This window comes from Babylonia areolata, chromosome 17 (assembly GCF_041734735.1).
Source record: "Babylonia areolata isolate BAREFJ2019XMU chromosome 17, ASM4173473v1, whole genome shotgun sequence".
Lineage (NCBI taxonomy): Eukaryota > Metazoa > Mollusca > Gastropoda > Neogastropoda > Buccinidae > Babylonia > Babylonia areolata.
In genome coordinates, this window is record NC_134892.1 from 12,863,075 (window position 1) to 12,888,074 (window position 25,000).

The following is a 25,000-nucleotide window of genomic DNA, read 5'->3' on the forward strand; positions in this document are numbered from 1 at the left end:
AGGATGGAGCTCAGGCCGTTGGAGGAGAGGTTCAGGGCCAGCAGGTGGCGCATGCCCCGCAGCGTGCCGTGGTCCAGGGAGCTCAGCCCGTTCCCGGCCAAGTTCAGCACGTACACAGACTCTCGCACGCTGTCGAAGGCGCCCGTGCGGACCGTGCGGATCCGGTTGTGGCTGAGGTCCAGCCTGGAGACCCTCCTACAACCCTCAAGCATCTGCCTGTCGACTCCCTCCAGCAGGTTGTGTGCCAGGCTCAGGCTGTCCAGCTGCAGGTCCCGGAACGCCATGGGGCCCACGGAAGACACCAGGTTCCGGTCCAGGGCCAGGACCTTGAGCCCCGCGAGCTTGGGGAAGACGTCGTGAGGCACGGACACCAGGGCGTTGCCGGACAGCACCAGGGTGTGGAGGCTGTGCGCCAGGTGCGGCACGTGGAAGCAGTCCAGCGACGGGAGGAGGTTCCCGTCCAGGTGCAGCTCCCTCAGGGAGGACAGCCCTCGGAACGCGTCCTCCGCCAGCGAGGACAGCCGGTTGCGCGACAGCCGCAGCGACTGCAGCCCCGCCAGGTCTCGGAACGCCCCGACCTCCACCGTGTTGATCCAGTTATCAGACAGGTCCAGCACGCGCAGCCCCGCGAGCCCGGACAGCTGGGACAGGGCCAGGCGGGTCAGGTTGTTCCTCGGCACGTGCAGCTCGCGTAACTGCGTTAAGGAAGAGAAGGCTCGCGCGTCGATCTTCTCGATCGCGTTCCCGTCCAGGCGGAGCTTCCTCAGACTGGTCACGTTGGCGAAGACGTCCCCCCTCACCCCCCTCAGCCTGTTCCCTGTCAGACTCAGCTCGCGGAGACTGCGCTGGTAGCGGAACAGCCCCGCCCCCAGGCTGCTCAGGAGGTTGTCGTCCACGTAGAGGTACTCCAGGTTGGGCAGGGAGTCCAGCAGCCCCGAGCCCAGCCGGTCTAGGGCGTTGGAGCTGAGGTCCAGCAGTAGAGCCTCGCGGGGCACCGACGTCACCAGCTCCAGCACCCGGTCTGACGTCAGCCCCAGCCTCTGGCAGTATACGTAGTAGGTCTGCGTGCACTGGCACGGCTCCGGGCAGGCCCTGGCCGCCGTGGTTGCCAGGCAGAGGGCAGTCACCATGGTGACCGTTGCCAGCCAGAGGGCGAGGTCAAGGGCGCTGGACCGCTGCCATGTAGTCATCTTTCTCTCTCACCTGTGAGAGACAACACAGCGCGGGACACGTGAGGTTGTGGCGGGGAAAAAAACTACACAGTGCACAAGAGGTGAGATTCTGATCAAATCATGTGCAACGATGTACAACACAATTCAGCGAAATCTCAACACAGCGCAACAGGATTTGGTGCAGTGTAATCTCAACAAAGCACAACACAATCACGAAATCTCAACACAGCGCAACACAATTTGGTGCAGCACAATCACAACACAGCGCAACACAATCAGCGAAATCTCAACACAGTGCAACACAATTTGGTGCAACACAATCTCACCACAGTGCAACACAATTTGGTGCAACACAATCACAACACAGTGCAACACAATCAGCAAAATCTCAACACAGTGCAACACAATTTGGTTAAGCACAATCACAACACAGCGCAACACAATTTGGTTAAGCACAATCACAACACAGCACAACACAATTTGGTGTAGAACAATCACAACACAATGCAACACATTTTGGTGCAGCGCAATCACATCACAGCACAACACAATCAGCGAAATCTCAACACAGTGCAACAGTTTGGTGCAACACAATCTTAACACAGCGCAACACAATTTGGTTAAGCACAATCACAACACAGCGCAACACAATTTGGTGCAGAGCAATCACATCACAGCGCAACACAATCAGCGAAATCTCAACACAGCGCAACACAATTTGGTGCAGCGCAATCACAACACAGCGCAACACATTTTGGTGCAGCGCAATCACAACACAGTGCAACACATTTTGGTGCAGCGCAATCACAACACAGCGCAACACATTTTGGTTAAGCACAATCACAACACAGCGCAACACAATTTGGTTAAGCACAATCACAACACAGCACAACACAATTTGGTTAAGCACAATCACAACACAGCACAACACAATTTGGTGTAGAACAATCACAACACAGTGCAACACATTTTGGTGCAGCACAATCACAACACAGCGCAACACAGTTTGGTTAAGCACAATCACAACACAGTGCAACACATTCTGGTGCAGCAAAATCTCAACACAGCACAACACATTTTGGTGCAGCACAATCACAACACAGTGCAACACAAGTCTGTGAATCACAACACAGGACAACACAAAAGAGTTCCGCAATGCAGTTTACTACAGTGTGACTCAACCCAGCCTTCCACTATTCTGTGCATGTTACATGCTTTACATACAATATTACGCAATACAACACAATGTCTCGCAACAACCATTTTAAGATCTCCCTTCATATGGCCCAGTGTGGTTGGCTGGTCGAAAAGGAACGACAAATAATAACCATTAAAATAACTTACGGTACGACACATGTATGATAGTCAGTCGTGCTCGACTATGACCATCAGAACAGCAGAGGAGGTTAACTGCTGTCCCGACTATCTGGGCTAGAATTTGATTATAATGGAGAGTGTCTTGCCCAAGTTACATTCCCCACTCTCTCGGCCAAGAGGGTTTTAGGGCAGTCTGAGTTGGGATGGTTCCCAAAAGGCCAACTAGCCCCGGAGGCTGCAGCATTAATAGCCAGCGCATTTTTGCCTCCTAGTTTGAGAGTCATAGTCCTTCACAAAAGACTAAGCTGTAATTGATTTCCCACTGCAATGGAGAAACCATTTATATCGTATGATACAACATGATACAATAATATGCAGTCAATACGGCAACAAATTTCAAATTACGTCCCTTTACTTTTCTGCATAATCTCACTCACAAAGTCCTTCTCTCAGGAACTATCAAACAGTATTATTTTTTTCTAAAGTGCACAATAAGTTGTACACGTCTTATCTGCTGACTTCATCCACAGCAAACAGTTTCAGTTTCAGTAGCGTCACTGCGTTCGGACAAATTCATACACGCTACACCACATCTGCCAAGCAGATGCCTGACCAACAGCGTAACCCAACCCGCTTAGTCAGGCTTTGTCAGCAAACAAAAAAAACGGTGAGTTGCCAAGATACGTTACAGTACTGCCACCTTCCAAGTTCCAAGCTGAAAACAAAAAGCATGACCTTCTCGGGAAGCATTATGTATCTCTCCCAAAGTTCTGCCCCACCCATCCAGTTTTTTCCCTCATAATTTCTCCTCCGCAATTACGGTGTCTTTTTCTTCTTCTTCTTTTTTTTTAACCAAGGAAAGGGAAAAACAGGCAATTTAACATACACAGACACACCCACACACACACGGGCACGCACTCGCGCGCGCACACAAATACGCACACACATACACACACAAAACACCCACAAACACACACACGCACGCACACACACACACGCACGCACGCACACACACACACACACAGACTACTTACATGCTGTCAAACGTGTCAGGTTTAAGTCAGTCCCAGTTTGACGTCTTCCTGGTCCCTCATGATCTGAAACAGAGACAGATGGAGGGCTTTGGTCAGTTGTGTGTGTGTGTGTGTGTGTGTGTGTGTGTGTGTGTGTGTGTGTGTGTGTTTGTGTGTGTGTGTGTGTGTGTGTGTGCGTGTGTGTTAGTGTTAGTGTGTGTGTGTGTGTTAGTGTGTGTGTGCGCGTGTGTTAGTGTGTGTGCGCGTGTGTTAGTGTGTTAGTGTGTGTGTGTGTGTGTGTGTGTGTGTGTGTGTGTGTGTGTGTGCTTGCCTTCTGTACTGTGTCCTTTTCACACACACACGCACACACACATACCCACACAGAAAGAGAGAGGGGGTAGGTGGGAGACAGAGACAAAGACAGACAGACAGAGGGTAGGAACAGAGACAAACACAAAGAGTCACACACCCCTCCCAGCACAGCAGAACGCTGAAAAACTTATTAATCAACTCAACAAATCGCCCGCACCGCGCCTAACATTAACCACCTGCTGACTGACCCCCCCACCCCCACCCCCTCATCAACGCAGATCCCCATCCTCCCCTCCATCAATGCCCCCACCCCCATTCCCTACCTCCCCTCTCCCTAATCCGCTCCCGGCAGCGTCGATGACAGGGGGTTACGTTGTTCCCCATACGCCCAGCTTCTTTACATCTCTCCGTCACTCACATTAACCGCTTTGAGCCGGTGTCATGCCTCACAATGACCGCCCCCCCCTCCCCAAACCCCCTCCTGTGGGGAGCTCGCCTGGGAAGACAGTTGTCGTTGCCCTGAACTGACTCAACGTCCTTAAATAGAAGATTTAATCGGATAAATCAGAAAGCACATATTAATGTAATTGGTATTAAAAAAAAAAAATAAATAAAAAGAAGCAAAAAGAAAAAGAAGAAAAGGCTGAGTTAATTTGGGACAGAACAACACCACCAAACCCTATCTCGTCGAGATGTCGTGATTTCACACACACACACACACACACACACACACACACACACACACACACACACACACACACACACACCGTATTTCTGAAAACAAATATATCTGTTATATCATTACACAATTGCATTACTTTTTTTTTGTACGAATGTGATTATTGTCATCAAGTGTGGTTTACTTTACGTCGACAATTGGGACATTTTATACCTTTTATTTTATTTTGTTATATATATATATATATATATATTTCTTTTTCTTTTTTTTGTGCTCAAAGCCTGACTAAGCGCGTTGGGTTATGCTGCTGGTCAGGCATCTGCTTGGCAGATGTGGTGTAGCGTATATGGATTTGACCGAACGCAGTGACGCCTCCTTGAGCTACTGATACTGATATGCCTTTAATAATATACGTAATTGAAGACTGTGATTTTCATGACTATTGTTTATGCGTTTTACGCCATGAATTAATTACTCTTCGGAGACAAGTAAGTTGTCTGTGTTCAGCATTCCAGCGACAAAAGGGGTTTGAGCACACGGCAACGGATGGTGTCTAAGAAAAGAAAAAAACAAAACAAAACAAAAACAAACAAACAAAGAAAACACATAAACTAGGACAGGACTTTATATAAGATTTTCTTGTTGTCCTGTTCATCGATATCTGTGTTGTATTGTGACATGTTTCCAGATAAAAAATACTGTTCAACTCACTCAGTACGGCCAGTCCTCTCTTCTCCTCTACACAGACCCCTCGGATGTCCAGTGGGTGTCTGAATGACCCAACCTTTAGCTTCCGTCGTCAGAATTGTGGTATTCTTTGTCAACATTCACATCTTCAGTATAAGAGCCTTCCGCTTGCAATATTTTGATGATGGTAATTAGGGTGAAACGCTGTTAACGTCGTCTCTTTCGCCGTTCGTATGGAAAGAGTTAAACCAAAACACACAAAACTAACACCATGAAATAACTCGAAAGGGGAGTGATTCTGGACCGACTCTACTGCACAGAGTCAGAACGGAAAAAGGTGGCATAATGGCAAAGTTTCAGTTTCAGTTGCTCAAGGAGGCGTCACTGCGTTCGGACAAATCCATATACGCTACACCACATCTGCCAAGCAGGTGCCTGACCAGCAGCATAACCCAACGCGCTTAGTCAGGCATTGAGAGAGAAAAAAAATTATGTGTTTTTTTTAGTATTATTTTGTGTGTTTTCTTTGTTTTTGTTGTTTCTTTCCTCACACACACACACACACACACACACACACACACACACACACAACACACACACACACACAATACACAAACTTTATTGTCTGTACTTTGGTACAGAGATTTTCTTTTTGGCAGCAGCACATGTCCAACATAAGAAGAAAACAACAAACAAATAAAATGAACAGAAAATAAAAAGATAAATTAAATGGCACCAAATGGAAATAGCTATATACAAATATATATATATATAGATTACTGAAATGTACGTGCCTCTACATTTCAGTCAGCCAAACCGCATTGCACATCTTCCCACCCACCCACCCACACACGCACACACACACACACACACACACACACACACACACACACACACACACACCACGCGCACACATACACTCTCTCTCATCCCCTCTCTCTGTCTCTCTCATCACAAAAAAAAAAAAATGCAACTACACAGAAATATTATGGCGCACAAAAAAAAAAAAAAAAAAAAAGGCTAAGACGTTGATTAACCAACACAGTGTCCGTGAGGGCCAGGACTCGATACCCGTTCACGCCTTTTCTCCCAAGTTTGACTGGAAAAATCAAAACTGAACGTCTCTCTGCCTGGAGTCATTGTAATGAAACGATGGACCGATCGAAGTCCTGTGTTGTGCAGCACGCACTTGGCGCACTGATAAAGAACCCACGGCAACATAAGAATTGTCCTCTGTCTGGCAAAATTCTGCAAAAGAAATGTATTTGTATTTGTATTTCTTTTTATCACAACAGATTTTTCTGTGTGAAATTCGGGCTGCTCTTCCTAGGGAGAGCGCGTCGCTATACTACAGTGCCACACAATCGAAGTGGATTTTTCTACAGAATTTTGCCAGGAACAACCCTTTTGTTGCCGTGGGTTCTTTTACGTGCGCTAAGTTCACGTTGCGCACAGGACCTCGGTTTAATGTCTCAGTCGAATGACTAGCGTCCAGACCACCACTCAAGGTCTAGAGGAGGGGGAGAAAATATCGGCGGCTGAGCCGTGATTCGAACCAGCGCGCTCAAATTTTCTCGCTTCCAAAGCGGACGCGTTAGCTCTAGGCTATCACTCAACAAATTCACTCTGATCGGTATACAAACACATAAGCATTCACTCAAGGTCTAAGCGCGTGCACTGGTCAGGTATCTGTCTAGCAGATGTGATGTTGAGTATATGGATTTGTCCGAACGCAGTGATGCCTCCTCCCTCCTCCTTGAGAAACTAATACTGAAACTGCTGTCATGCTTGTTTGCCTTTATATATATTTGTGTGTGTGCGTGTGCGTGTGTGTGTGTGTGCATTTTACATTTATATACGATCTATTTGTTGGAGATTTTTTTTTAACATTGTTGTACACTACCTTGTCTTTTCAAGTTTGTGTGGGAGGTGAGGGTGAGAGTTAAATATTCATATTTTATTTGCTGGAACTTTTCTATCGGTATACATTGTTGTGCAATACTTTATTGCCTCAATGTGTGCGCATGTGTGGGTGTGTGCGGGTGTGGGGTTGTTTTAGTCAGCTACTGAGAGTTTATATCTGATTTGTTTTAGTGTATTGTATGGTACATATGTTCATTTTCATGTTGATGTCTACAATGCGTCTATGATTGCACACGTTAATTTCCATGTGAATTAATAAAGTGTTTTTGAATTTGAACTTGAATTTGAATATAAGCACTCCCGTCCACTGCTTGCACAAACTTCACCCTTAAGGTCCGGGGTGGGCGTTTATGTTTATGCTGCTGGTCAGGCATCTGCCCAGCAGATGTGGTGTAGCATACACAATATGGATATTCGTCCGAACGCAACTGGGAACGCTGAAGAAAAAGTCCCAACGTAGTGACGCCTCTTTGTGAAACTGAAACTGAAAAAGTACAGGGAGAAGGGCCGGGGGTGGGGAGTGGGGGGGGGGGGGAGGGTCATTTCCACGCCGCTACACCGATAAAACCTTAACATCCACACGTCCAACCAGGTTCTTCACAGGTCTTCGCCATTCACATTAACTTCTTTGATTCAGCCCGCCGCTATAAAGTGACTGTCTCTCCCCCCCCCCACCCCCACCTTGTAGTTGGTCCCCACCGGGGTAAAAAAAAAAAAAAAAAAAAAAAAAAAGCCTCAAATTTGTGAGCACTATATATATATCTTCAAAGGTAGGGAACGGAGTTCCCTGGCTTAACGCCCTATTGTTCTAGGTATTAGTCCAGCCTCTGTTCTCTCTCCCCCCCCGGCCCACCCCCCCCCCCCCCCCCTCCAAATATCTCCCCGCCGAGTTCCCCCTGAAAAGTCTGAAGCCCTGTTTGTACCCTGTTAAAACTTGAGACATACTACACCACCGCACATTTACCTACCCGGTATTAAAGATCGAGTGACTGGCGTGTGTGTTTATATAATTTATGCGTCTCTTTTTTATCAGGTTTTTTTTCTTCTTTTTTTTTTTTTTTTCCAAGTTCGTTTTGGGGTCTGCGTGAAATCTCCAGCGGTACTTGTCATGCTCCCTTCCCATTCACAAACAGCGCTATCTGTCTGCGTCGTGGGTTCTGCGTTCCATTCTTCGAGCCTCGTAATTTGGGGCACACACACACAGCGAGGCAGCATGCGTACACGTCTCTCTGCTGTATAGGTTCACACACACACACACACACATACATACATACATGCGCACGTAAATACACACATACACACACACACATGCGCGCGCAAACACGTACACAGACATATATATAAATATATATACACACACACACACACATCTAGAGAGAGATATATACATGTGCGCGCGTACACACGCACTCGCGCACGCGAACGCACACACCGCGGGACACGCTCACAAACACAACACTGATACATCGCACACGCGCGCGCGCGCACACACACCCACACGCACACACATACAATCACACACCCACACGCCTACACACACACACATACAATCACACACACACACGCCTACACACACACACACACACACACACACACACACATTCTTCCCACTCAAGACTTTTCCCACTCACACCTCGATTGTACTGGGCAGACCGAATGACAAAACAAACAAACAAACAAAAAACAAAACAAAAACAAAACAACAACCCAAAAAACCAAAAACCGATAAGATCACTGAGCGTTCGATCCAAACCGAGGAAAAGGCAAGAGCTGCATGAATCAACAGGGGACTTGTCAGTGAAGGGAGAACAGATTGAACACCTCTCCAGAACACCGCCACAGAGACTGGCACCCTCCTATGGCACTCCCACACGCGACAAAAGAACACAATTCACACACAGGTCCAGAAAATTAGCTTTCAACCATCCGAGCAAATATATCACATGTCTGGAACTATATATATATATATGCCTGTGATCGATCTCATTCACATGTCCGTGTAAAAATCCCTTAAGAAATTAAGAATTCTGTGGAAAGATCTTTTCACCCGTTCTTTTTTGTGGGGTTTTTTTTTTCTTCTTTTTTTTTCTCATTAGTTCTTGGTGAACACACATTTTGACTGCAATGAACCTGAAGAGAAACTAATTCATAATAAACAACACTGTTCCCCCCCCCCCCCACCCCACCCCCGCCCCCCCCTTTTTTTTTTTTTTTTTTTTTTTTGGTCATCGTTTTTCTTTCTTGTTGAGAGCGTGTGTGTGTACCATGTTCAAACACGTGTGTGTGTACCATGTTCAAACACGTGTGTGTGTACCATGTTCAAACACGTGTGTGTGTACCAACACGTGTGTGAGTACCATGTTCAATACGTGTGTGTGTACCATGTTCAATACGTGTGTGTGTACCATGTTCAAACACGTGTGTGTGTACCATGTTCAAACACGTGTGTGTGTACCAACACGTGTGTGAGTACCATGTTCAAACACGTGTGTGTGTACCAACACGTGTGTGTGTACCATGTTCAAACACGTGTGTGTGTACCAACACGTGTGTGAGTACCATGTTCAAACACGTGTGTGTGTACCATGTTCAAACACGTGTGTGTGTACCAACACGTGTGTGAGTACCATGTTCAAACACGTGTGTGTGTACCAACACGTGTGTGAGTACCATGTTCAAACACGTGTGTGTGTACCATGTTCAAACACGTGTGTGTGTACGAACACGTGTGTGAGTACCATGTTCAAACACGTGTGTGTGTACCAACACGTGTGTGAGTACCATGTTCAAACACGTGTGTGTGTACCATGTTCAAACACGTGTGTGTGTACCATGTTCAAACACGTGTGTGTGTACCATGTTCAAACACGTGTGTGTGTACCATGTTCAAACACGTGTGTGTGTACCATGTTCAAACACGTGTGTGAGTACCATGTTCAAACAAGCTTCTTGTTGTTGTCAAGTGCTGTCATTGCAACTGTGACAGTAACAAAACAGAAAGGTGTACTAAAAACACATGGGGATAGGAAAGCGGAATACCCTATATCCCAACTGTGGTGGGGGTGGAACAACAGAACAGGGTGTGTTGTGGCGGAAATTTGTAGAGATTTGAAGAACTTTTGTTTAGTTTGTTCGTTTGCGCACAGTTCAACTCGCCACGTCTCCGTACCTTCCGCCCTTCCTTCCCCTCAACCACCCCACCGCCTTCCACACACACACTCTCTCTCTCCCCGCAAACAAACATGCACGCGCGCGCGCGCGCGCGCGCACACACACACACACACACACAAAACACAGAGAACACCCACACAGTGACAGTCAAGATTTCAAGATCCAACAATTACAGAGAGAGAGAGAGAGACGGAGACAGAGAGAGACAGAGAGAGCGATAAAGAGTGAGATAGAAAGACAGAGACAGGGAGAGAAAGCTAAAGAGAGACAGACAGACAGACAGACAGACAGACAGAGAGAGAGACAGGCAGGCAGATGGAGACAGAGAGAGACAGACAGAGACACAGAGAAAGCACTTCTTTTGGTGCTGGATGACGGTTTGGAGCCTAGACCAAACAAAACAAACAGGAATCACCCTTTTGACGACAGTGGCAGGCCATACATATATCGCCGGCACCCCAGAGATTTATTGGAGGTGAAGTGTCCGGAAGGAAGGGATCTCCCCGAGCCGGGTAAACACTGACCCAGATTACCCCCCCACCACACACACACCCACAACCCTCACCCCATCTCCGGCCCTACATTGCACACACCACCACCCTGCCCTCTACGGGCACTCTCTGCAGGTGTCAGGCGTGGATATTATACAGCCACGGTGTTTTATCCATAGATAGGCAGACAGACAGACAAACAAATCTAATGGATCAATAGATCGATCGATCGATAGGCAGACAGACAGAAAGACAGACAGATATATACAGAGAGCTAGAGATAGACAGACAAAAATAGATACAGACAATTTGTCTTGCACTTTTTCTTTTCAGTATCAAATAATGTGTGTACTTTCGCCATTGCGTTTGTTTATCGCTTATTACACACGAACTGAAACTGAATACACACGAACGAGCACGATATAAGCTCAGGCTTGTTGTTGCTCAAGTTTTCTTAATTGAACGCTGTATTTCACCTTGTTTCTTGATATCAAAAATGTTTAAACCAAGTGACAAAACTCTGTCAAAGCTTAATTAATAATACAAGTCATCATTATGATAAAAATGATAATAATCCAAATAATAATGATAATAATATCATTTATTTTCAGTCTAATATCATCATCTTTGATGAACAGGGGCTGAGGGGGGCACGACCCCTCAGTACTTGTCTGGTCTTGTTCAGCCTTGTGTTCTAATTCCAGTCACTGCGAGCATGAGGTGACTCACGAGTTCGTTCGTATTCTCTCTCTCTCTCTCTCTCTCATTTATTACTTTTTACAGTGATGATGATGATGATTACTATCAATAGTAGTAGCAGCAGCAGCAGTAGTAGTAGTAGTAGTAGTAGTAGTAGTAGTAGCAGTATTTACCAACATTATCATTGTAGTGTCTTATCGTTATTTTTGTTATTGTTGTCACAAGGACAAAATGGAAGACAAGGCAATCCCAAAATCTGTTTCCTTGAGTAATCAAGTTTTTGAATCTCTCTCTCTCTCTCTCTGTCTGTCTCTGTCTCTATATCTCTGTATCTGTCTCTCTGTCTCTCTCTCTGTCTCTCTGCTGACGTCGTCCGGATGTGAAAAAAGGGGAGGGGGGGGGGGAGCTTATTCTTCTTCCCCCGATTCAAGAAAAAGCAATCCATTGATCTGTGTCCCACATCTCAGAAAGAAACAGCAAAGAAAGCCGGCGTGCCCTTACATACCTTGGTCCTGTTACCTGGAATACACATCCCTACCGAAATCGCCATGCTGAAACAAAACCTCAGCTTAAACCCGACCTCAAAACACGTTCAATACAAATCTGCTGTCACGGATGCTATGACGGTGGCATAACTATGGTGTGGTGTGGTATGGTGTGGTGTGCGTGTGCGTGTGCGTGTGTGTACTTGTCTGCTTGCCTGCCTGTCTTAACAAGAGTGGGGGTAGATGAGAGAAAAGTAGAAAAGGACACAGAGAGAGACAGAGACAGAGAGAGAGAGAGACAGACAGACAGACAGAGACAGACAGAGAGAGAGAGAGAGCGAAACAGACATACAAACAGGCAGATCACACATACAGACAGGCAGAGACAGAGAAAGATGTATACATATGTACTATGTATAATATGGAGAGAGAAAAAAAAACACAAAAAAACGAGCGAGCGAAAGAGAGAGACAGAGACAGACAGACAGACACAGACACAGACAGAGAGACAGAAACAGAGACAGAGAGATACTGAAAGACAGGCAAATAGATACATCGACAGACAGAGGGGGTGAGGTGGGGTGTGGGGGGAAGGGGGGGGGGGAAGCGAAAGGAGACTATGTGAATCTTTCCCTCTATCTCTCCATCTCACAGTGTCCGCACGCCCCGCCCCGTCACGCTCTCCCCACCCCTCCCTCTACCATCTGTGTGTGTGTGTGTGTGTTTGTGTGTGTTTGTGTGCGTGCGTGCGTGCGTACGTGCGTGTGTGTGTGTGTGTGCGTGCGTGCGTGCGTGCGTGCGTGCGTGTGTGTGTGTGTGTGTGTGTCCGCGCGTTGGCGCCTGAGGACAGCACTTCACCACTCTTCACTCGCTTCCTGAAGAGGCGGGGACTGGTCCTTGTCAACCCTACACGCCCCCCACTTTCCACCCTCGTCGATCCCTTCCTTCCGCCTCCACTCCCCCTTTATCTTCTTCCCTCCCTCTCTCCCTCTCTATCTATCTATCTATCTATCTGTCCCCGCAGGTGTCGCACTGGACAAGTCCCTGTGTTGTTTCACACAGGTATTGTACACACTACTCTCTTTAACTGACAGAGAGTTCAACTTTTGACGCTACAGGGTAGCAACTAAACGCTTATAGTTCTCTTGTCAGTAGCTTTTATTTCTCTATTTTAGTGTGTGCGTGTGTGTGTGTGTGTGTGTGTGCGTGTGTGTGTGCGTGCGCGCGCGCTTGTGTGTGTGTGTGTGTGTGTACGTGCGTGTGTATGCGTGTTTGTGTGTATACATGTGTCTGTGTGTGTGTGTGTGTGTGTGTGTGTAAGAGAGAGAGAGAGAGAGAGAGAGAGAGAGAGAGAGAGAGGAAAGCAGTAAACAAAAAAAAAATATTTAAAAAAAAAAGATAAAATAATCAAACCAAGTGAAAAAAGAAATGAACAAAATCGAAAACTACACACCTAAAAGGCAAATAAACACATACACCCAATGCCAATCCGACCAATACCCCCCGCTTACAGTATCTCTGAAGAGAAGGGCAACTGTCATAAACGTCAGCTCAGGCCAAACCGTGGCCACAGATACGGGTGGCTAATACGGGTGTCCAGTGTCCATCCACTAACCACCCCACACACCCTTCCCACACATACGGGTGGCTAATACGGGTGTCCAGTGTCCATCCACTAACCACCCCACACACCCTCCCTACACATACCCCATAAAGATCCTGTGCCCTGTTACGGGTACACGCCATCAAGGGGCTGAGATCTTTACTACGTGTTGAAGCTTCTATACCCCTTTCTTGCCCGGGACGAGGTACTGTAATAGATTATGCCGATTTACGTGCTGGGAACGATCTCCTCTCTCAGGCTTTGAATACATACATGTACCCACGGGTTGACAGGGAACAGACACGTACCTTCTCTTGTCCCCGGACTAAGTATGTTTCAGTTTAGAGTTTCAGTTTCTCAAGGAGGCGTCACTGCGTTCGGACAAATCCATACGCGCTACACCCACATCTTGCTAGGCAGATGCCTGACCAGCAGCACCACCCAACACGCTTAGTCACGGCCTTGAGTGCATGCTTATGTATTTGTGTTCCTGTCAGAGTGGATCCTTTTTTGACTCACTTGTGTAAACAGAGTATGTTTTAACCCGGTGTTCGGTTGTCTCTCTCTCTCTCTCTCTCTCTCTGTGTGTGTGTGTGTGTGTGTGTGTGTGTGTGTCCGTGGTAAACTTTAACATTGACATTTTCTCTGCAAATACTTTGTCAGTTGACACCAAATTTGGCATAAAAATAGGAAAAATCCAGCTCTTTCCAGTCATCTTGTTTAAAACAATATTGCACCTCTGGGATGGGCACAAAAAAAATAAAAAAGCCTAATTATATGCAAACTGCATTTACTGTTATATTTATATTTTTTGTATTCTCTAAACATGGCACTTTGATCTGATATTCTGACCCAACAACAAGAGCAGTCATTATTATCATTTTCTGTTCAAACAGGAACTTCTTTTGCTAAGCATGGAAGTTTTATTTATTTTGCAAACGTTTTGGTGCAGAGAGTAAAAATGGGAAATTACTCTGTAATTAATGCTAGGGGAGTTAATTTGCTTTAAACTGACCTTTCTTATCTTAAACATTACATTTTGAAATTATACTCAATACATAAAAAGCTTGGATTTAAAAAAAAAAGTGTATCACAAGTGAATCTTGAAGGCCTTGCCTCTCTTGTTTTATACTTAATTTTGCCAGAGGGCAGCACTCTCGTTGCCATGGGGTTCGTTCTCAGTGCGCATGCCAAGCTCGTGCTGCACGTGGGACCTCGGTGCATCGTCTCACCCGAAAGACCAGACGCTATGTTTGATTTTCCAGTCAAACTCGGGAGAAAGGGCGAGAGCGGGATTCGAACCCACACCCTCACGGGCTCTGTATTGGCAGCTGAACGTCTTAAGTAACCATTCTGCCACCTTGCTCCTGTCTAGAGTATTTAAATTTATGTAATCTGTCCTGTACTTTGAAATCAACGCGTGAACTTTCCAGTCCCTTGAAGTCAATGCGTAAAGCTTCCTACCCGTTATCTACAAACATTCCTGTCCTTTTAAATGCACACGCAAAGTTACCTATCCTTGGAATCCAAACGCGAAATTTCCTATACTTGAAATTAATACATTCAGTTTCATGCCTTTTAAAAATCTATGCATTGTTTCCTATCCTTGTAATTCAAACGTAAAGTTTGCTTTCCTTAGAAATGAGCACGTCAGGTTTCTATCCTTGCAATGAAAACGTTAAGTTTGCTGTCCTTGGAATTAACACGCAAAGTTTCCTAACCTTGGAATACGTACGTAAATAATCATATCCTCGGAATGCATGTATGTACACAAAGTTTCGTCCTTGTAATCCACGAAAAACAGTAAATTTTTCTATACCATGAAAACACAGCAAAGTTTCCTCTTCTAGGAATACTTACAGAAGGTTTCCCATCCTTTGAATGAACATGCAAAGATTCCTCTCCTTAAAATAGAAACGTAAAACTTCATGCTCGGAATTTGCATCAAACTTTCATCATTGTGACGAATATGATTATATGTATATATATATACAAAATATATATAAAGATACACACACACACACACACACACACATATATATATATATATATATATATATATAGAGAGAGAGAGAGAGAGAGAGAGAGAGAGAGAGTGTGTGTGTGTGTGTGTGTGTGTGTGTGTGTGTGTGTGGTGTTTTCTATCCTCGAAAAGCGTACAATTTTCTCTGACTCGAATGTATGCGCAGAACTTTTCAAATCCTTGATATGTACACGTGAAGATTCATCCCAAGTTTGTGTACTTGTGTATCTCTCTCCAATCAAAATGCACTACCTTTTTTTCTTTTTTTCGTTTTGTTTGACTTCTTTGTATGTACACAGTATTGTCTTAAAAAAATCTTGTCAAAATTCCACGGATCCCGATATTCCAAAACCAATCGTCCAGTCCTTTGCCCAAGGACAAAGGCCCAGGTGCCAGTTACATTGCTTGGTTCTAACTTTTTGACAGTTACACGTGACTAAATGCCTACTTTGACCGAACTACGCCAGTGGTCAGTTCCATAACTACACACAGTGAGTAGCGGGTTACGACCATACTAGGCTCTTCCGTCCGAGCAATGCAACTGGCTCCAACCAGGGGGAGTAGACACTTCGTCAACCTGTCGAGAAAATCCCCTTCACCACGCTGTGAGCAATTCTACTGACCTGCTGACAGAGAGACAAAAGGAGCGGGGCTGAGAACACAACCTTGGAGCACACCTGTAGTACTTAACAAACAAAACGAGCGAACTGTCCGACGTTTTCTCGGCACTAGATTTCCACCCCCATAGACCTTCGGAATTGGCCTAGTTTTCTGTGCCAGCGGACAGACTCTATTGTCATTCAAGGTCCGGTTTGGAAGCACAATGTCGTTTTTATTTCCTTTGATCGCTTGGTGTTGAAAGCTGGGACGTGCCGTTTTCACAGTTCTGAGATCGCTCCGTGTCGATGGCCTTGCTTTGTTGGCAAAAGGTTTTGTTGAAAATAAATCTCTTTTTTTTGTTTTTTTTTTGTTTCGTTGTTGTTGTTGTTTTGCAGCCGTTGTGGTGGTGGTCAATTCTGGCGGTTATGGTGATGATTTTCCTTTTCCACTACATCATTTCCTACTTTGGATTATTCTATCTTATTTCACTATTTCTTTTTATATTATTAATAATAATATCATCATTATTATCATTATTATTGTGAACGTGGGGTGCGGAGTGGGGGTATGGGTGGAAGAGGTCATGTTCATTCTGTTGTGTACTGGTATGCACTTTCTGAACAGAGTGCCTTTTGCTGAGTGTGCATGTTAGTGCCGACGCCTCTCCCTGTCTCTGCCTCTCTGCTATTCAGGCATTGCAAGGTGGGGCTATTTACGTAATTATACACGCACAAAGTTTCTACATCTGTCATGTAAAAAAACCAAAAACAAAAAACCCCCCAAAAAAACCCCAAAAAACATGATTTCTTTTTCTGAATTATTTAGGCCGTATAATACTAACTACACTGTGCAATTCTGATTTCGGTCTTTTCTCTGTGTGTGGTTTTGTTGTTGTTGTTGTTGTTGTTTTTTTAACCGCACACACACACACACACACACACACACACACAGGGGAGAGAGAGAGAGAGAGAGAGAGAGAGAGAGAGAGACAGACAGACGGACAGACAGACAGACAGATAGACACACAAACAGAGAGAATATCAACGCCTCAGTTTTTACTGACGTAGACTTTAAATATAGTTTATACAAAACTCACCTGTCTCATTTGACATCTGGTAAGAGAGCTCTATTTGATAAAATATAAAAGAAAAAAATGTATGGCTTTAAAAAAAATATGGCGAAATGAAAGCCCCAAACGCTGATAAAATGACGGTGTTAATCATTAAATTACTTTCCCACCTCACTGTAGCCACGTTAACAATCCTGTGATATCCATGTCGAAACTAGTGGGCTGTGGAAAAATATCTGACACGCACACTTCTCGGAAACGCACTGTGACTACCTAAACGGCAGGGTAAACACGGCAAAACATGTAAAATTCCACTCGTTGATTTGTGTGAAGGTCAAGTGGGACTTGCAGCCCACGAAAGAAGAAGAAGAAGAAGAAACATAAGAAGAGTTAGAAGAGAACTTTTGAAGAAGAAGAAGAAAAAAAAAAAAAAGAAGAAGAAGAAGAAGAAGAAGAAGAAGAAGAAGAAAAAGAAGAAGAAGAACCAGTTCAGAAAAAGAGGAAGTGAAAAACAACTGAAAGAAGAAGTTGAAGAAGGAGTACAAAAAAAACCCCCAACAACAACAAAAACTGTAGTGGTGGTAGTAATACTAGTAAAAATTGTAGCAACAGCAGCAGCAGTAGTAATAGCAGTAATGGTAATAGCAGCAGCAGCAGTAGTAGTAGAAGTAATGATAATAGCAGCAGCAGCAGCAGTAGTAATAGCAGTAATGATAATAGCAGCAGCAGTAGTAGCAACAGCAGTAATGGTAATAGCAGCAGCAGCAGTAGTAGTAGAAGTAATTATAATAGCAGCAGCAGCAGCAGTAGAAGTAGTAGTAGTAGTAGTAGTAGTAGTAGTAGTAATGGTAATAGCAGCAGCAGCAGTAGTAGTAGAAGTAATTATAATAGCAGCAGCAGTAGTAGCAGTAATGCTAATAGCAGCAGCAGCAGCAGTAGTAGTAGTAGTAACAGCAGTAATGGTAATAGCAGCAGCAGCAGTAGTAGTAGAAATAATTATAATATCAGCAGCAGTAGTAGCAGTAATGGTAATAGCAGGAGCAGCAGCAGTAGTAGTAGTAGTAATAGCAGCAGCAGTAGTAGTAGAAGTAATAGCAGTAATGGTAATAGCAGCAGCAGCAGCAGTAATGATAATAGCAGCAGCAGCAGCAGCAGTAGTAGTAATAGCAGTAATGGTAATAGCAGCAGCAGCAGTAGTAGTAGAAATAATTATAATATCAGCAGCAGTAGTAGCAGTAATGGTAATAGCAGCAGCAGCAGCAGCAGCAGTAGTAGTAGTAGTAGTAGTAGTAGCAGCAGCAGCAGTAGTAGTAGTAGAAGTAATGATAATAGCAGCAGCAGCAGTAGTAGCAGTAATGATAATAGCAGCAGCAGCAGTAGTAGTAGAAGTACTAGCAGTAATGGTAATAGCAGGAGCAGCATCAGTAGTAGTAGTAGTAGTAACAGTAGCAGCAGCAGTAGTAGTAGTAGTAGTAATAGTAGCAGCAGCAGTAGCAGCAGTACTAGTAGCAGTAGGAGGAGGATCGGGGTTATCTGGAGGAAAGTACAACGTGACCCACTTACATTATCACCTCACTCCTCAATGTAGGAAATGAGAACACAGCGAGATCATACAAAGAACAGGAGGACGGGGAGAGATAGAAAGAAGGGAGACACAGCCCACGAAAGAAGAAGAAGAAGAAGAAGAAGAAGAAGAAGAAGAAGAAGAAGAAGAAGAAGAAGAAGAAGAAACACTAGAAGATGAAGAAGAAGAAGAAGAAGAAGAAGAAGAAACACAAGAAGAAGAAGAAGGATTAGAAACACAAGAAGAAGAAACACAAGAAGACGAAGAAGAAGAAGACGAAAAAGAAACACAAGAAGAAGACGAAGAAGACGAAGAAGAAGAAGAAGAAGAAGAAGAAGAAGAAGAAGAAACACTAGAAGAAGAAGAAGAAGAAGAAGAAGAAGAAACACAAGAAGACGAAGAAGAAGAAGAAGAACAAGAACAAGAAGAACAAGAACAAGAAGAAAAAGAAGTGAAAAATCAATTGAAAGAAGAAGTCAGAGGAAAGAGTACAAAAAATAACGGTAGTACTGGTAGTAGTTGCAGTAATATTTGTAGCAACAACAGCAGCAGCACCAGTAGTAGTAGTAATGGTAACAGAAGCAACAGCAACAGTAGTAGTAGTAGTAGAGGTGGTAGTAGTAATGGTAATAGAAGCAACAGCAGCAGTAGCAGCAGCGGTAGTAGTAGAGGTGGTAGTAGTAATGGTAATAGAAGCAACAGCAGCAGTAGCAGCAGTGGTGGTAGTAGTAATGGTAATAGAAGCAACAGCAGCAGTAGCAGCAGTGGTGGTAGTAGTAATGGTAATAGAAGCAACAGCAGCAGTAGTAGCAGTGGTGGTACTAGTAGTAATGGTAATAGAAGCAACAGCAGCAGTAGTAGCAGTGGTGGTACTAGTGGTAATGGTAACAGAAGCAACAGCAGCAGTAGCAGCAGTAGTAGTAGTGGTGGCAGTAGTAATGGTAATAGAAGCAACAGCAGCAGTAGTAGCAGTGGTGGTACTAGTAGTAATGGTAATAGAAGCAACAGCAGCAGTAGTAGCAGTGGTGGTACTAGTAGTAATGGTAATAGAAGCAACAGCAGCAGTGACAGCAGTGGTGGTAGTAGTAATGGTAATAGAAGCAACAGCAGCAGTAGTAGCAGTGGTGGTACTAGTAGTAATGGTAATAGAAGCAACAGCAGCAGTAGCAGCAGTAGCAGCAGTGGTGGTAGTAGTAGTAATGGTAACAGAAGCAACAGCAGCAGTAGCAGCAGTGGTGGTAGTAGTAATGGTAACAGAAGCAACAGCAGCAGTAACAGCAGTGGTGGTAGTAGTAATGGTAATAGAAGCAACAGCAGCAGTAGTAGCAGTGGTGGTAGTAGTAATGGTAACAGAAGCAACAGCAGCAGTAGTAGCAGTGGTGGTAGTAGTAATGGTAACAGAAGCAACAGCAGCAGCAGTAGTAGTAGTGGTGGTAGTAGTAATGGTAATAGAAGCAACAGCAGCAGTAGTAGTAGCAGTAGCAGCAGCAGTAACAACAACAGCAGCAGCAGTAGTAGTAGTAGAGGTGGTAGTAGTAATGGTAATAGAAGCAACAGCAGCAGTAGCAGCAGCGGTAGTAGTAGAGGTGGTAGTAGTAATGGTAATAGAAGCAACAGCAGCAGTAGCAGCAGTGGTAGTAGTAGTAATGGTAATAGAAGCAACAGCAGCAGTAGTAGCAGTGGGGGTACTAGTAGTAATGGTAATAGAAGCAACAGCAGCAGTAGCAGCAGTAGCAGTAGTGGTGGTAGCAGTAATGGTAATAGAAGCAACAGCAGCAGTAGTAGCAGTGGTGGTACTAGTAGTAATGGTAATAGAAGCAACAGCAGCAGTAGTAGCAGTGGTGGTAGTAGTAGTAATGGTAATAGAAGCAACAGCAGCAGTAGTAGCAGTGGTGGTAGTAGTAGTAATGGTAATAGAAGCAACAGCAGCAGTAGTAGCAGTGGTGGTAGTAGTAGTAATGGTAATAGAAGCAACAGCAGCAGTAGTAGCAGTGGTAGTAGTGGTGGTAGTAGTAATGGTAACAGAAGCAACAGCAGCAGCAGTAGTAGTAGTGGTGGTAGTAGTAATGGTAATAGAAGCAACAGCAGCAGTAGTAGCAGTGGTGGTACTAGTAGTAATGGTAATAGAAGCAACAGCAGCAGTGACAGCAGTGGTGGTAGTAGTAATGGTAATAGAAGCAACAGCAGCAGTAGCAGTGGTAGTAGTAGTGGTGGTAGTAGTAATGGTAATAGAATCAACAGCAGCAGTAGCAGTGGTAGTAGTAGTGGTGGTAGTAGTAATGGTAACAGGAGCAACAGCAGCAGTAGCAGCAGTGGTGGTAGTAGTAATGGTAACAGAAGCAACAGCAGCAGTAGCAGCAGCGGTAGTAGTAGAGGTGGTAGTAGTAATGGTAATAGAAGCAACAGCAGCAGTAGCAGCAGTGGTGGTAGTAGTAGTAATGGTAATAGAAGCAACAGCAGCAGTAGTAGTAGTGGTGATGGTAGTAGTAATGGTAACAGAAGCAACAGCAGCAGTAGCAGCAGTGGTACTAGCAGTTGAAGGAGGCGAGCTCCAGAGGAAACACAAAGTGACCCACCTCAGTGTAGGAAATGAGAACACAGAGTGAACAAACGAGTGGGGGGGGAGGGAGGAGGTCAGGGGGAGGGTGAGAGTGGGGAGGTATTTATTTCATGGATAGCAGAGGGAGGGAGGGAGGGAGAGAGAGAGAGAGAAAGGGAGAGAGAAAGCGGAGAAGAATGGAAGAACACGACGAGTGCCGTACCAGCCTGTAACGCACTGCACTGTCGCGACCGAGTTCAAAATCACATGGACGGGGTACTTGACATCTCAGGTCACACACCTTACTTAGCAAGAAGGCCGAGAAAACGTGTTTGACTTAATTTACATTCACTGGGAACGGAACGCGCGCGCGCGCGCGCACGCAAATACACAGCGAGAGAGAGAAGGGGGGGGGGGGAGCGAGAGAGTGACGGAGGGAGGGAGAGAGGGAGAAGAAGAGAGAGAGAGGGGGGGAGAGAGAAAGACTGGGAAAGGGAGGGAAAGAGAGAGAGGGGGAAGAGAGAGAGGGGGAGATAGAGAAAGAGAGAGGGAGAGACAGAGAAGAGAGGGAGAGAGAAGATAAGAGAGAGAGAAGAAGACAGAAAGGGAGAGGGAAAGAGAGACAGAGAAAGAGGGAGAGAGAAAGACCGACAGACAGACAAAGAAAGACAGAAACAGAGACAGACGAACAGACACAGACAAGACACTCAGAAGATAGAAAGAGAAAAAGAGACAGACCTGACTAGACAGACAGTCATAAAGACAAAGACAGAAACAAAGTGAGGGGACGAAAATCAAGCACAGGGAATGAAAGAGGGAGGGAGGGAGAGAGAGGGGGAGGGAGAGAGAGGGGGAGACAGAGAAAGAGGGAGGGAGAGAGAGGGGGGAGGAGAGGGGGAGAGAGAGGAGAGAGAGAGGGAGGGAAAAAGAGAGAGAGGAGGAGACAGAGAGAGAAAGGGGGGGGGGAGACAGAGAGAGGAGAGAGAGAGAGGGGGGACACAGAGAAAGAGGGGGAGGGAGAGAGAGAAGAGAGAGAGAGAGAGGTGGGAGACCAAGAGAGAGATGACAGACAGATAGACAGATAGAGACACAGACACAGATATAAACAGACAGACACGATGACAAGACAGACAAAGCCGAAGAGAAAGGAGAGAACGCGCCACACATTATCCAGAACAAGTAAAGCAGCAAATTTCAACAATACAGATCACGCTCTACGGAATACAGCGCGTGCCCAATCACACATTGGGAATAGTCACACGCAGACAATTTCACCAACACCTGTGAAATGCATACATGAATACACAATGAATGAACGACACATAGCGGGCCACTGACACTGCATGTATACGTCAATAAATCATTTCCTTTAACAGACCACTTATTTATAAATAAAATATATCATGTCAACAGAACACATTCCCCGCCCCCACCCTTCTCTCTCTCTCTCTCTCTCTCTCTCCAGACGCTTTACCTTGGGAATACCTTTAAGATCGACACCCAGTACGTTAACTGTTAACGTATAGACTTAAATAGGGGTATCCACTGTGTGGACACTCACGTATATATATATATATATATATATATATATATATATATATATATATATATATATATATATACTCACGTATATATATATATATATATATATATATATATATATGAATGTCAACAAAATAAACACGTCAACAGAACACTTATGTCAACAGAATGCACACACGTCAACACAACATATCACTATGATGTATATAATAATGTTTCTCAACAGGACACCCACATCAGCGGAAGACACACACACACACACACACACACACACACACGCACACACGTCAACACAACATATCATATGACATATGATCATGTTTCTCAACAGGACACTCACATCAGCGGAAGACACACACACACACACACACACACACACACACACACACACACACACACGCACACACGTCAACACAACATATCATATGACATATAATCATGTTTCTCAACAGGACACTCACGTAAGCAGGGCACTCTCGTCAACAGAACACGTCAACACACACACACACACACACACACACACACACCATCCTCTACACACACACACACACACACACACACACACACACAAAAGCACACGTATTAACAGAACAGCCACATTCAAAATCACCATAGCATTGACTATACCTACCCGCAGGTAACTTCACAAGTCCACCGTTCGCAACTTCAAAAAAAGAAAGCTCCGACGTTCTCAGCAAAGCACGGACGGTAACTCTCACTCCCCAAGGGCACACAACTTCCAAGTTAATCCCGCTTAGCGCTGGACACAGGGTCTGCACGTAAGTACATACGGGGAACAAAAGCACGAGCACATGCACACAGACATTAGTAGAGCAGTTCCCATACCTGTTCCCCTGTGTCTCTCACGAACCCATAAGCTGATGAAAGCGCCGAGCGGATTAAAGAGTTGTATGCCCTTGAAAGGACCGACGGTTAGTTTCCTTATTTGCTGTTAAATATTTAGAAACCGCTCCTTCCTCTCACTGATCACAGAACTCCATTCGTTTCACTATAAAAGTATAAAGACTGGGTTGTGGAAAGGAATAATCCATGCTTACTTCACTTCCCTCTTGAAATAAAATTAGTTTAATTTCATCAAAAGAAGCGACAAGCATACAGTGGTGGTCTCGTGGTAAAAAAATAAATAAATAAAATAAAAATAAAAACGCGACCGACTAGGTAGCGAGTGTCCCTGAGTTCTTCTTCTTCGTTCGTGGACTGCAACTCCCACGTTCACTCGTGTGCATGTACACGAGTGGGCTTTTACGTCTATGACCGTTTTTACCCCGCCATGTAGGCAGCCATATTCCGTTTTCGCGGGTGTGCATGCTGGGTATGTTCTTGTTTCCATAATAACCCACCGAACGCTGACATGGATTACAGGATCTTTCTGAACGTGCGTATTTGATCGTCTGCTTGCGTCCACACACGAAGGTGGTTCAAGCACAAGCAGGTATAGACTTAAATGTGTGTGTGTGTGTGTGTGTGTGTGTGTGTGTGTGTGTGTGTGTGAGAGAGAGATAGAGAGAGCTCGGAGATCGGAAAAATCTCCACCCTTCACCCACCAGGCGCCGTTACCGAGGTTCAAACCCCGGACCCTCGGATTAAAAGTCCAACGCTTTAACCACTCGGCCATTGCGCCCGTCGTGCCCGGGTTCGAGTCTCATGTACACAGACCGGGACTTTGACTCTTCCTCTCCACCAGACCTTGAGTAGTGTGTGGTCTGTGTGTCTGTGTGCACGTTAGGTAGGATGAGACGGTAAACCGGAGGCCCCGAGAGTACAGCCATGCACTCAGTGGACGTGGAAAAACAACAACAAAATAACAGCCACAAAAGATCCCAAACATTAACGATATCTTTAAAAAAAAAAAAACAAAAACCGAAAAAAAAAAAAAACAACCAAAAAACACGGCGACAAAAAGGCTTCAGGCGAAATTCTGAAGAAACTCCAAAAAAAAAAAAAAAAAAGTACAACAGCACAATACACTTCAAAACAGGATAAAAGGAAACCATTTTAGTGGAGCTGCACTGTGGCGATACACTCTCTGCGTGGACTTGAAACAGCCTGAATTTCACATGGAGAGATCTGGCTGTGACAAAAAGCAAACG

At 45.0% G+C, this 25,000-nt stretch overlaps 1 protein-coding gene across 1 annotated transcript in view; it reads right to left on the minus strand.

Moving 5' to 3' along the window:
• LOC143291412 (uncharacterized) overlaps positions 1–25,000 on the minus strand; it is a 42,955-nt gene that overhangs the window by 6,056 nt on the left and 11,899 nt on the right. The window contains exons 2-3 of the mRNA XM_076601251.1: positions 3,524–3,586; positions 2–1,203 (exon numbers count right to left, since the gene is read on the minus strand). Of these exons, the coding sequence (XP_076457366.1) occupies positions 2–1,190 (1,189 nt within the window). The 5' untranslated portion in view covers positions 1,191–1,203; positions 3,524–3,586. The remainder of the gene's footprint in view (position 1; positions 1,204–3,523; positions 3,587–25,000) is intronic.